This window comes from Halichondria panicea, chromosome 6 (assembly GCF_963675165.1).
Source record: "Halichondria panicea chromosome 6, odHalPani1.1, whole genome shotgun sequence".
NCBI lineage: Eukaryota > Metazoa > Porifera > Demospongiae > Suberitida > Halichondriidae > Halichondria > Halichondria panicea.
This window is the reverse complement of record NC_087382.1, coordinates 5,253,148-5,267,897: the sequence shown is the minus strand read 5'-3', so window position 1 is coordinate 5,267,897 and position 14,750 is coordinate 5,253,148. Positions and strand designations below refer to the sequence as shown.

General features: G+C 39.2%; 1 protein-coding gene across 1 annotated transcript; it reads left to right on the top strand.

The window, feature by feature from the left end:
• Nucleotides 1-5,737: 5,737 nt before the first annotated feature.
• On the top strand, nt 5,738-13,585 carry LOC135337774 (uncharacterized). Its single transcript, XM_064533760.1, has 4 exons — nt 5,738-5,743; nt 7,055-7,202; nt 10,941-13,028; nt 13,174-13,585. The coding sequence occupies exons 3-4, from the start codon at nt 10,967-10,969 to the stop codon at nt 13,536-13,538; spliced, it is 2,427 nt and encodes an 808-aa protein (XP_064389830.1). The 5' UTR covers nt 5,738-5,743; nt 7,055-7,202; nt 10,941-10,966; the 3' UTR covers nt 13,539-13,585.
• Nucleotides 13,586-14,750: the final 1,165 nt, after the last annotated feature.

The following is a 14,750-nucleotide window of genomic DNA, read 5'->3' as shown; positions in this document are numbered from 1 at the left end:
CAGTCTCTGGTTCCATTCACATCTGGAGATATGCAGCCATGAGTTCCACCAACCACAGAGATTATTCAGAATGAGCTAACTTTGAGAGTTTGTGCAAGCTGTTCACACTATCTCAATCCAGTCCAAACTTGCTGAGTCAATACATTCCATATTGAACTAATTTATCTCCTAGTAACAAGTTCTAGTTCAGTAAATGGTCTGTGTTATGAGCTTTGGAAATTCAGAAAAAAATCACCCTTCACTACAATCTGACAGAGTTGTAGGGTGCATCATTATGAATCTCATTATATAATTATGAATTTCATTAAAACAATGTTTTGTGATGTCATCCTTATGAATACCATTAAAATACTTGTGGTATGTATTTCCTGTCTTGTCTTGCAAATACTGAAAACTTGGGGGTCTTAGGGCAGACTGACTAGAGTCTATCAATTGAGACAATGGCGACTGAAGAAGGGTTCTCTGTTCCTAAGGATGATAAAGTGAGCTGATTAATAATTATATCAGAATAGACTATTCAGAAGGTCATTATGATACTGTTGATGTGTTCATTGATACTGCATATCGCATGTACTATTAAACTGCACTGGTTTGACATGATTGGTCAGTAGATCTATATGGATCTACTGTTTTGATAGATCTATAGTCACTCGTACCATAGATAGAACTGTCAGTAATCTATGCTCGTAGTCATGGCCTACCTGTGTACGTGCATAGAGAATCAATTACTGTCCTTTCATGGATCAGAGTTCGTTCATGTGTTCTATTCTCTTACCTCACATGTGCCAACTGACTGAATATAGTCAAAGCTTCAGCAGTTTTTGGTAAGTCGTATTAGCAGCAATATGAAGATCATTGTGTTCTTACGTCTGAAGTTGAGGTGTTGTGTACTTTTTGTAGATATAATTATTTCGAGGGTATAAACTTTCGCGGAAAGACCGTTAAATAAAGAAGTTTCTCGGAACAGCAGTCTTTGCAGTATGCATGCTTAATCAACGAAAACCGCGATTATAATTGTAATCTCGAAATATATGCGCTATACACGGTAGTTAAGCTTCATCGGGTAAGTTGTAAGCAGCAATAGAAGATATTAACATTGTGTTCTCTCGTCTGAAGTTGAGGTGTACTTATTTGTAGGATCTATAAACTGCGTAAAAATCTGAGAAACTATTAAGAGTGCAGCCTTGAAATGAAGGACAGTTTAGGAGCAGAGCATTTGTCCTCTTTTCGGAGGTTTTTTCAGGGGCAGATACAGTCAGGGTGGGGCTTTGGGGGCTGTAGCCCAGCTAGACGGACTATAGCTTGTTCCTGGACTTTACTGAATTGGGTGTGGTTTAGAGCATCAATCATGTCACGTACATGGCAGTACGTATCTTCATATGTTCGCACAAACTTTCTATTCGTGTTAGCTTCCCACTAAAGCACTAGCTATTTGATAGCTACAAGAGCCAGAGTAGATCTGCATGTAAAGCTTTATACCAGGAGTGGGCAAAATTAAACCTTACGCACTTTTTATAATTCTCTATAATTATACTGGACACACCCACTCATGTGGCAATCAGCTGTGGTCACATGAGTGGGCGTATCATTAATTAGTGCGCATATAATTATGTGTCCTCACTCCTCCAAAGCTAAACAGCCAGAAGCAGCGGCAACTTTAACTTTGACCTCATCCACCCTTTTTTTAAAGCCTCGTCCCCATGCCCACTTCTTCTTCTTGTTAATGAGGCAAAATCATCTCTATGCTTCATTCTAACATTGAAGATAATCAAGATTGGATTGAAGTAACAATCTAGTACTTTTGACCAAAGCAAAGCATACCTTGTAGCATAACGAACTCGTGTGCTTGTGGGATTTTTCAGTGTATATAGCATCCTGCTACATGTCTGAGAATTAAAATAGATTTCTCGATGTATAGCTGCTATTTGTTAATTAATTACCGTATATCTTCTAAATTATCGGACACTCTTTTGGGCAATTTTTATCATTTGTTCTAATACAACAGACATTCTGTGCTTTAATTAAATATCCTGACAATACCTTGAAAAGTTGAGTTACATTCTTCATAGACGGCAAGAAAGACCTAGAGTGCTGCAGTTATAGATAGCTAGTTTTATAGCTATAGTGCAACTATTCAGTCGCACACTGTTCTATTAAACTTAGCTAGCTCGCATGCAGCTGCTTGCTTGTTCTAATTATTTCGGACACTTTGCATGCTCTATAAAAATCTGTTTCAATTATACCCGGACAATTTCCAATTTTTGCTTTCCGATAAATTACGGTACATTGATTACATTGATTAATTAATTGAGAGGTTCGTTGTATTTTGATGAGTTTTAGTTGTTTCATGTGTTCTATTCTCTTCCCTCACATGTGCCACTGACTGATTAGGAGCGAGTGGTAAGTTGTAAGCAGCTGATGTTACATGTGCCACTGATACGTTATTCATTGTAGCATCTATCTACACTAATGATACCACATATAGGGCTACATTTATTGTTGTGGAACTATGCATCTATGATTTATTGTTCTCGTCTGAAGTTGACGTATACTTCATTGTGGCACCTGTAACTGTACATACCAGAAAATACCTTGATACCATGTAATGGTAAGAGTTCCTAATGAACTCTTGGTAATGGCTATATCATCAATGATGAACATTTTGAGAGGTTCCGCTTTACTTGGTTGTTTCATGTATTTTCTTCCCTCACATGTGCCACTGACTGATTAGAATTATCAACCGGTAAGTTGTAAACAGCTGTAGAAAATGCATGACGTTACATGTGTTCACTTGATACGTTATTCATTGTAGTACATGTCTGCATGAGAAATTAGACTTCTCACTTTAATCGATACCATCTATGTAATTATCTGCATAACTGTTAGTTTTACCAGCTTTGCTGTAACTGCTCAACGATGAAAACTAACAGCTCTTCATTCTCTTTATATTCGTGGATTTGCTTCTTTCTGGAGTTAATCACAGTGAAGGCTGCATGTTACCGTACTTCAGATCGCGCGTATACCGTATAGCGAGTATATTTCGAGAGTATAATATTCGTGGTTTTCGCGAACTAAGCATGTACCGCCAACATTTATAACCGCTGCAAAAAGGCTGCTATTCCACGAAAATTAAATCCGCGAAATCATTCAAAAGGCATTTCCGCGAGAATTTATACCCTCGAAATATACACGCTATACGGTACATGTAGCATCATCTATTCGCACAATCCTTCCACTAAAGCGCTATCTATATTTTGATAGCTACAAGCTTGAGCCAGAAAAGAGCTGCATGTATAAAGCTTTACCAGGAGTGGGCAAAATTAACCTTTCGCACTTATAACTCTGCATATTGGACACACCCACTTATGTGGCAATCAGCTTTGGTCACATGAGTGGGCGTATCTGGCACTAAAAAGTCGGAATTAGTGCCTATAATTATAAGGTTATTTGTGTCCTCACTCCTCCGAAGCTGGCAACCACTTGAACTCTGACCTCATACCTTTTCCTCTTAAACTGATCGTTGTTTCCACACCCATTTCCTCTCTTTGTTAATTTCTAGGCCTGTGGAGGAGGCCAAATAATCTCTATTCTTCGATCTAATATTGAGATTGAATGATATGTAACAATCTAGCACTTTTGACCGAAGCAAAGCATACCTTGTAGCATAACGAACTCGTGTGCTTGTGGGATTTGTCAGTGTATATTCAATCTTGATTATCTTCAATGTTAGATTGAAGCATAGCATCTTGCTACATGTCTTAGAAAATATATTCCTCGATGTATAGCTGAAATTTGTTAATTGATTATCGTATATCTTCTAATTTATCGGACACTCTTTTGGGAAATTTTCATTGTTCTAATACAACGGACATCCTGTGCTTTAATATTAAATATCCGGACAATACCTTGAAAAGTTGAGTTATACATTCATAGACGGCAAGAAAGACTTAGAGTGCTGCAGTTATAGCTTTGAGTATAGCTAGTTTTAGATAGCTATAGTGCAGTCCTACCCTGTTCTATTAAACTTAGCTAGCTCGCATGCAGCTGCTTGCTTGTTCTAATTATTCCGGACACTTTGCATGCTCGATCTATAAAATCTGTTCTAATTTATACCCGGACAATTTCCTTATTTTTTGCTGTCCGTTAAATTAGACGTACATCGATTACATTGATTACATTAATAATTGAGAGGTTCCGCTGTATACTTTGATGAGTTTTAGTTGTTTCATGTGTTCTATTCTCTTCCCTCACATATGCCACTGACTGATTAGAGAGGACATGTAAGTTGTAAACAGCTGTAGAAAATGACGTTACATGTGTTCACTAGATACATTATTCATTGTAGCATCTATCTACACTAATGATACCACATAATTATAGGGCTATTTATTGTTGGAACTATGCATCTATGATTTATTGTTCTCGTCTGAAGTTGACGTGTACTTCATTGTGGCATCTTTAACTGTACATACCAGATAATACCTCAATTTAGTTGATACCATGTAATGGCTACAAAAAATATCAATGATGAACATTTTGAGATGTTCCGGTTGTTTCATGTATTTTCCTCCCTCACATGTGCCACTGACTGATTAGAATGAGCTATTGGTAAGTTGTAAGCAGCTGTAGAAAATGACGTTACATGTGTTTACTTGATACGTTATTCATTGTAGCGTCTAATTACATGTCTGCATGAGAAATTAGACTTCTCAGTTTAATCGCTAATAATTGTCTGCATAACTGATAAAACTTAATTTACCAGCTCTGCTGTAACTGTCAACGATGAAAACTAACAGCTCTTCTATATAGGTTTTAGCCATTCTCTATAATTTTTGTGGATTTACAAACTAACTCTTCTTTCTGGAGTTATCACAGTGAAAGCTGCATGTTGCAGTACGTATACGTATCTTCAGAATCGTGTGTATACGTATAGTGGGTATATTTCGAGGGTATAAATGTTCGTGGTTTTCGCGGATTAAGCATGTACCGCGAACATTTATAACCCCTGTTGCTATTCCACGAAATTACGAAAGGCATTTCCGTGAGAATTTATACCCTCGAAATATACCTGCTATATACGGTACATGTATCATCTGTTCACACAAACCTTGCACTAAAGCGTTAGCTATATTTTGATATCCTGAGCCAGAAAAGAGCTGCATGTATAAAGAAAGCTTTACCAGGAGTGGACAAAATTAACCTTATAACTCTGTATATTGGACACACCCACTCATGTGGCAATCAGCTTTAGTCACATGAGTTGGCGTATCCAAGAAAAGGTCATGATTAATGCCTATAATTATAAGGTTATTTTTGTCCTCACTCCTCCGAAGCTGGCAACCACTTGAACTCTGACCTCATCCACCTTTTACAATAAAATGTTTAGCTCTTATCCTCGTCTCCACACCAACTTCCTCTCCTTGTTAATTTCTAGGCCTGTGCATGGAGGAGGCCTTATTTTTCCATCTAACATGGAAGATAATCAAGATTGGATTGAAGTAACAATCTAGCACTTTTGACTGAAGCAAAGCATACCTTGTAGCATAACGAACTCGTGTTTGTGGGATTTTTTAATGTAGCGTCTTTACATGTCTGAGAAAATAAATTCCTCGATGTATAGCTGCAAATTGATTTAATACATCTATACATATTGGTTCCGCTGTACTTTGATGAATTTTAGTTGTTTCATGTGTTCTATTCTCTTCCCTCATATGTGCCACTAACTGATTAGAGTAACATTGCGGTAAGTTGTAAACAGCTGTAGAAAATGACGTTACATGACGTTCACTTGATACGTTATTCATTGTAGCATCCACATATAGGGCTACATTTATTATTGTGAAACTATGCATCTATGATTTATTGTTCTCGTCTGAAGTTGACGTGTACTTCATTGTGGCATCTGTAACTGTACATACCAGAAAATACCTCAATTTAGTTGATAGCATCAATAAATTTCATCAATGATGTACATTTTGAGAGGTTCCGCTTTACTTGGTTGTTTCGTGTATTTTCTTCCACTGACTGATCAGCTATCGGTAAGTTGTAAACAGCCGTATAATGACGTTACATGTGTTCACTTGATACGTTATTCATTGTAGCATCTATTTACATGTCTGCATAAGAAATTACATTCCTCACTTTAATTGATACCATCTGTTTGCATAATTGATGTTACCAGCTGTAACTGCTCAACGATGAAAACTAACAGCTCTTCTATAATATTATAGGCTTTTAGCCATTCTCTTTATATTCGTGGATTTGCAACCTAATGCTTCTTTCTGAAGTTATCACAGTGAAGGCTGCATGTTGCATACGTATCTTCAGAGTCGCGCGTATATACCGTATATTTCGAGGGTATAAATGTTCGTGGTTTTCGTGGATTATAAGCATGTATGGCGAACATTTATAACCACTGCAAAAAGGCTGCTAATTCCACAAAAATGAAAGGCATTTCCGCGAGAATTTATACCCTCGAAATATACCCGCTATACGGTACATGTAGCATCATCTGTTTGCACAAATCTTGCACTAAAGCGCTAGGATAACTGGTCAGCCGCCCTTCCTCTCGAAAGCCCCGACTGCTCTTTACTGCAGTGGTCGGGTAGTTCGGGACGTTTACTTTGAAAAAATTAGAGTGTTCAAGGCAGGCTATCGCCTGAATACATTAGCATGGAATAATGGAAGAGGACCTCGGTCCTATTTTGTTGGTTTCTAGGGCCGAAGTAATGATTAAGAGGGACAGTTGGGGGCATTCGTATTTAATAGGCTGAGCCAGAAAAGAGCTGCATGTATAAAGGTTTACCAGGAGTGGGAAAATTAACCTTCCGCACTTATAACTCTGCATATTGGTCACACCCACTCATGTGGCAATCAGCTTTGGTCACATGAGTGGGCGTATCCAAGAATGGCATTAAAAGGTTATAATTAATGCCTATAATTATAAGGTTATTTGTGTCCTCACTCCTCCGAAGCTGGCAACCACTTGAACTCTGACCTCATTCACCTTTTACATTATAACTCTTATCCTCGTCTCAATGATACCTCATTGTAGAGAAGGGCTAAGTTGCTACGGGAGCTACAGAGCTCGCCCTCTGATGAACGAAGACATCATCTGGAGACAGAACTTGCACACATCAATAGTGAGATACAAGAGCTGAAAAGCAAATCTGATGAATCTAAGCAGTCGCGTAGAAAACAAGGTGATGAGGAAAAATTTTTGTCAATTTGTCCATTCAGTATTCATTATTTTGAACTACAAATGACGTATAGGATTATGTATGCCGTAGCCGTGGTGATGTCAACACTTAGCGTCATGAGAAAAATTCCAGTGTTTGGGTCACTGATTAAGCATCAATAACTGCTCAAATACTTCATACTCATAGTTATAATGCTGGGTTGTCTCTAAAATAACGCTAGGTCACCAACTAGGCCTGGTAAAGATTGCATATGGGTGTAGTTTCAGATTCGACAAATTCCAATGAGCTGCCATAATCACAAAAATAGCTCTGTGTTACTCTTGAATAAAGCTAAGTAAGCTAGCTATATAGGTATAGATCTAGGTGGTAGCTATCAAGCTGTGTCAAACAAGAAGGCCTCCCTGAATGAGCATAAGTCCAAGTTGTCAACTCCAGTGCATGGTGAAAGAAGGGTTCCCTCCCTATATATAGGGTCCTATACCAGTTGCTGCAGACAATGAACTTTGAAGCCATTTAGCTCGATCTACCTAGACATAGATAGCATACTATTCGACATCTATGATCATATTTCTTTGTAATTTCTCTATCATTAAAACATAGAGACGTTAATTTACTAGACACGCCCATATGCAGGCCTATATAGTTGGCGACCTAGCGTTATTGTAGAGACAGCTCGACTTGGGGACAAGACTACTTTCAACACTATTTGGCTTTAAGTTCACAGCCCACACCCATCAACCATTCTCTTTGCGTTGGTTGTTGCTTCTAAATCAGGCTACCCGGTAGTTTCTTAGATGTCTATATAACTATATACATGCAGTGCAACCTCGCATAACAGACCCTCCCAGGATACTAGAGGATACCTCTCTATTAAGGACACTATATATAGCTAGTATAAGTATACATAAAAGCAATCTCCTACAAGCGGACCTTCTTAATTCTGGACAGCAGATAAGTTTTGTGCTCCCAACTGACCAACTCTGCCTCTTATAATGAATAAACAGGAAATCACAAAATATAGTAGATATCGTTATTATGTTATTGCTACTCATACTGGCATACTGCAATTATTTTATATCTGAGTTACTTAGCTTTTTAACTATAGTAGGGTGCATACAGACCATGCCATTGATATAATTATGGCTATAAAATAGCGATTTGACCACCGGAGGACAACCTCTGAAATAAGGACAAAAGTTCTGCTCCCAAACTTTTATTGGGAGCTTCCATGCACTGTAGTATATATAGCGTCGTCCATTCTGTTCGTTTGTCTTTAGCTCGCTGATAATAATTATCAGACTGGTCCGGGCTATAGGTTGCTTAGCGCTATTCTAAACCAGTATACCGTGTGCACGAATTAATAGACTCTCTTTTGGGGCAATGCGTTTGCATGCATGCGCATGCAATGTACGTACCAGTTCCGAGCAACTGCATGGAAACGAGGCTAGGTACTCTTTAGTGAGAAGTCTTATGATGTCAGTCAGGCTATGGAAGCAGAGAATTGCACTAGGAAACATTTCGTAATTTGGGTGTGTTTATTTTATAAGGCCCATACATGTATACCATTGATTCCATATTGTTGCAGTTGATTTCCTGGTTCAAAACATTTTGGTTGAGCTATGTTTAATCAGTAGTTTTGTATTTGCTGCTTTCACTGGAGGTAAAGGCGGCCATGTAATGATTGTTTCATTCGTCGGTAAATACTCGTCCTCAGGGGTTCAACCACAAAACTACGAACATTCCCCCCTCCCAAAATTACCTGCTACGATATTTTACTCAAATTGATTGCCTCTAAAAATAATTAGTGGGTGGGGCAGCAGCGCATCTGATCAAGGGGTTTGTTCTGAGCATGAGCACAGTAATGTAGAACTATATCGAAGGGAGAACAGAAGAATAGTGTTGTTGTGCTGGAATAATGTTAGACTTTAGAGGACTCATAACTGCTACCATAGATTATAAGAAAGAAAGAAAGAAGGAAAGGGATTGGGAACGCAATAGAAATCCTATTCTGTATAATTTTATTATAGGCTAGTTGCGGCATGTGACAGGAAATGCAATACTTAACCTAAAGCACCATAATTTTAACCTGGTTCATGCATGGTACCCTCTGACAATAAACAAACAATACTTTACAAGAAGTGGCAATTATGGGTGGTCTGTCAAGTTTATTTCATTGAAGAAGAAGTTGTCTGCCAGAGTAATATGGTCCAGACTCCCTTGAAAGCTTTTGGGAGTCTTTTGGAGATTTAACTTCTACGATAAACACACCATGGATGGAAGACATAATTATACAACAATGACATTGATTAATACGTGTATGCATGTTGGTTCATATTCATGTATCTATAGATCTAACTCGATCCTCTCCTTGGTCTTGACTTTAAAGGACTAGCTCTTCTATCTCTGTAGCATTCCATCTTTTATCTCTATAGCATTCCATACTTTCTCTTCATGTTCCCTATGTCCTGTGTTTGAATTGCTGATAATAAATTATTCACTAACAATTTACTGTATAACTATTAGTAAGTACTATGATCTTGCAGGCATAATTATAACAATCAATGCGTGTGTGTAAATGTGATATAAATCTATACTGTGCTATTCCCATTCTATACTATCATTGACAAGAGTTCATAACAGACCAATGTTGTAATGAACTCTTGATACTATTAATAACACATGCTGCTGTAGAATATACAGTGCTTTTGTTCATCACTGGATGAGGTTAGTCTCATGAATCAGCCTGCCTTGGAGAGACAGTCTGAGCACTTTAGTCTAGAGGTCATTCCACAATGGAATGTTAATTGTCATTACGTCAAGTGTCAAAACCAGTTACTTCCAACGCATACAAAAGGTCAACCGCGAACGCTTGACTAGCAGCTATGAATTTTTGTTTGGCTTGCTCCAAGAACGTTGCTAAAAGAACAAGAAAAAGGTTGCACAGCACTAGTGCAGTCAACTCAACTTACTATAGATCCTTGACTGGCTAACAATAGCTACAGTTAGACTGACTAGCGCTAGCTATAAATGCGTCCTACTGTAGACAACGCATACGCTTCTTATTCTTTATTTCCTCAATCCTTGATCTGATTGATCAGATCGGAATTCCGACGTGGCCAAAAAGTTCAGACTAAAGTGCTCCAAGGCCGGCTGATTCATGAGACTAGGATGAAGTAAGAGGAACGGAAACATGCTGTACATTCGTGTTATATAGTCTGTTTGTACAATATCCTAAGAAAATTTACATAGCTCTTTCCATACACCATAGGCACTACTAGAAAAAAACTTTCAGAAATCCAGACAAAATTCCTTGTAACTCAGTAGCTGGGAGTCCGTAGGTAGTTTGCTATGGCTCAGCATAGCCCCGTGGGTGTTGACTACCCAATACATAGCTGAAATTTTCCATAAAACGATCAACAGACAGTGCATGGGCGAGTTTCCAGCACTGTAATCCAAGCTCAACAAGCACAACTATAGCTTCTAAAATAATGTTATGACGTCACACATACAATTGAAATTATAGCAGCACGTTTGCATTCTCTACACCTACCCGGTATGCTGCTACAGACCCTCAACTCATTAATGAAACTGCATGAATAGCTATTTTGAGCAATTGTTTCTTATAATTAAACTCATTGTCATTGCTAGATTGATATATACCCATGATCAAATTTTGTCTGGCCTAATTATCATGCTATAATAATTATATAGTTGTGCAATATTTAATCATTTCTCTCATAGAATCACAGCAGCTCTTTGATGAGGCCATGAAGGATGGACACGTTATTCTTCGCAACATCAATCTCCTACTCATGGGTGCAGCTGGTAGCGGTAAATCAGCGACAAAAGATCTCTTGCTTGGCAATCCACCCTCAAAAGTACGGAACAGTACTCCTTGTCGAGATAGAATAGCCCACGTTCGACCAGTCACCAATCTCCATTTCAAGAGTTCCGAAAGCAAATGGGAGGAAGTGAGCGAAAATTATTTGATCAAAATGCTGGCTAAGGCCATTCAGCATCTACCCCAGAGCTCTCGTGACAAGTTGCCTATTGACCTTCAGACCAGGCTCAAGGAATTGACCAGTACCAGTGCAGCTAATTCAACCCCACTTTCTCAAGAGAGTGTATCTCCTGTGCAGCAAGCAATCAAAGATGTCGTCACTTTAGTCGTTGAAGCTGTGGTGTCAACACCTTCACAACAAGAAGTCTCAATCTCCTCAACTGAAAGCAAAGAACTGTTTGGTACAAAAACGATGCGTGTGACCGACAATGGTGGACAGCCTCAGTTTCACGATGTGGCCCCTCTCTTCATTCGACATGCTTCAGCAGGGCTGTTTGTTTCCAGGCTCACTGATAATTTTGCAGATTATCCCCACGACGACTTGTACAAAGATGGAAAGTCAGTCGGTCCCTCATCTCAATCTCACCTCTCGTATCTGGAAACCGATATGAGTTTACTGCGATCCTTTCTCTCCTGCAAGAGGGATGGGTACACACCACGCCCAATCTTTGTGGGCACTTTCTTGGATGAAATCAAAGATCAGAAGGTTATTGACGAGAAAAACCAAGTTTTGCTTGATGCTTTGCCTCCTGAACTGAAACAAGAAGTCATCTACAGCAATCTGCCATTGAAACATGTGATATTCACCGTCAATGCTTGCAGTCGTGATAAAAATACACAAGAGGTTGCCAAAGAAATTCGAAAAGCTGTGGAAAACTCACCTACTTTCGACCTCAAAGTTCCCCTGTGGTGGTTTATCTTGGAATTAGCTCTACAAAAGCTCTGCAATATCATGAAAAGAGGTATACTTAGTAAGAGCGAGTGCATCGCTTTGGCTCAACAGCTTGGATTCGATCCATCTGCATTGGATGCTGCTCTCGACTACTTCAATGGCATGTGCATTGTCCACTACTACCCACACATCCTGCCCGACACTGTGTTTGTGGATCCTCAAGTCCCACTAGACAAGGTTAGTGAGTTAACACAACATGCTGTCTCCCTGAGGGATGTTTTACATCAAAGGAAACGTCCTCATTCTGCTTCTGCCAAGGCTGCGAAATGGCTCAAGTTCAGAGATCAAGGCATTGTCACTATTGATATGCTCAAATCGAAAGAGTTCCAGAAGCATTACGAAGACGGCCTCTTCACACCTGCTGATATGATAGCAATCATGATGGAGCTTCTGATAATAGCCCCTATCACCATTCCACTACTTGGTCAAATTGATTGCTCCTTCTCTCAAGTGGAGTTTCTCATGCCCAGTCTCCTCAGATCTGTTCCACCTTCAGAGTTAGAGCACCATCGTGTATTCACTTCCTCAGCTGATCCTCTTCTCATCCGATTTGTCAGTGGCTGTATTCGATGTGGGGTCTTCTGTTGTTTGGTGGTGTTCCTAATGAAGAAGTGTGGGTGGAAAGTGTGTCTTCCTTCTGGAGAGCCGATTTTTCTTGCTAGGAACTGTGTCAAGTTTGGGTTACCCAATTCTCCTGGTAGCGTTACACTGATCGATTCTTTCTCATATGTTGAGGCCCACATCAAAGCCTTACCAAAAGTTTGTCAAAAGATGTGCTCTGTAGTAAGGCAGAGTATACTCGATGGTATCGATGCTGCTTCCAATGCTCTTCACTACGACAACGACAAACCAGTGATTAGCATCTTCTGCCCACACGAAGGAGAAACGCTGGCGTCTGAACGCCACTATGCTGTGGTCTACATTGACTCCATGCTATGGTGTTGCTCCAAAAATATCGACCTTGGTGGGGATCTCAAGCCGAGTGATGCTATTTGGTTAAGTACAACCAGCTCTACAGAAATTTCTACTGCTGATGGTGAGCACAATTATTTCTTGTATCACCTTACCAGAATAAAATTACTGGTAACAGCTAGTGTTTCGTAATTGCTGTATGTAGGAATTAGCAATGTTATAGTACTCAGTTCTTTTTGTGACACTTTAATTTTTTTGTTTTTGTGCAGCTGCAGATGCCCAAATCGATGACATAGCAAGAAAAGTTGGAATCTCTATTCAAGAACTGGACAGGCCGTGCTCCCACGATCATCTACTGCCCATCTCCCAGCACCTGCACAGCTGGTCCACATATGCCCACTATCTTGGACTGACAAGAGTACACTTGGATAACATTGAGACCGACATTCGATTCACCGTCGCTCACACAAAAGGATATCAGATGCTACTGAAATGGCAGGAGATCAACTGTGGCCGTGGGGAGCCCAGTCGCAAAGACACTTATCGATACCTGCTGAGAGGGTGCATTAAGATTCACAGTGACTTAGAAGTTGTCAGGGACATTTGTAGACTCATTAAAAAACAGCCTGTTTAGTAACTATTGTGCTGCACTATAATTATAATTGTTGTTTGCACTTAATTGTTTACTTATACTATAGATCTATATATAGTGTAACTTTATTGTGCTGCACTATAATTATAATTGTTGTTTGCACTTTTGTCTCGTTCAATTGTTGTTTACTTATACTATATATCTATATAGTGTATGGTGGGCGTAATTTCAGATGGGGGCGTAATCTCGGTAGAATATCATTTAATTGGGTCAGCTGAACCCACAAAACTAGCCACTACTGGGCCAGGACTAGCCTTTATAAATAGAGGTCAACTTTCTATATGCCCAGGAATTAACCACAGTGCAATTAATATCCCATAATTTATTAGCACTGTATTTTCTTCCTCTAATTTTAGCCATGTATTGTTCTTCTTGATGAGTAATTCTTGAGTACGAATATTATTGGTAAAAACTGTAGCGGAGTGTTGTAGGTAAATGATATATAGCCATGCTAGAATAATTATTATAATTATGATAATATAAAATTTAATTTTGTTCTTAGTCAACTTCATAACCTTGAAACAGCGAGGAAACCATTGTCCAAAGAAGAGCAGTAAGGATTATGGCGGCTGCTACAAACTGAGTGATATTGAAGCTTCTGTCTGCAGTCACAAGAATGTTGTTGGAAGGCCTAGGTGAGCTAATATAACTCACACATCAACGAAACGTACAGTCATGACATAACATTATTTGTAGTGTATGGTGAATGTGGGTAAAAATATAAACTTAAACTTCTGGGAAATGTGAACACAAGTTTAATTATACAGACGTTAACTGTATACCAAATGAATACACATGCACTCACATGCATGCATGCTGATCTGTCGGGAGAGGAGAGAGAAGCACTGGACATTGTGCCTGTCATCACCACGGCACTATTGGAAGAGCAACAGCTGGTCACTGGCATCGTGGTAGTCGTGGACCCCGGAACCATTCCCATCAACTCCAGAGGAGAGAAGTAACGCATTCACCTCAGAGACTCTTTCCTTGCTGACGAAGTCGACCCCATTTATGTAGCCTACAATTTGTAACCAAAACTTGTCAGTTAATTGTAGTTACAGGCACTTTATGTTTCATCCACCAAAATATATTTTCTTTATGTGTGCAGCTCAGTAGTTTGTATTTAGAGTATTGCCTACACTGTTGTACATGCTCACAATAGTTGTATGCACTGTCTGCTTTACTGCTTTATTA

Bases quoted from the DNA above. Each gene is read 5' to 3' on its own strand.
- LOC135337774 (XM_064533760.1), top strand. From the start codon at position 10,967: ATGAAGGATGGACACGTTATTCTTCGCAACATCAATCTCCTACTCATG. The intron at 13,029-13,173 runs GTGAGCACAATT...GTTTTTGTGCAG, and splicing joins AGAAATTTCTACTGCTGATG to CTGCAGATGCCCAAATCGAT.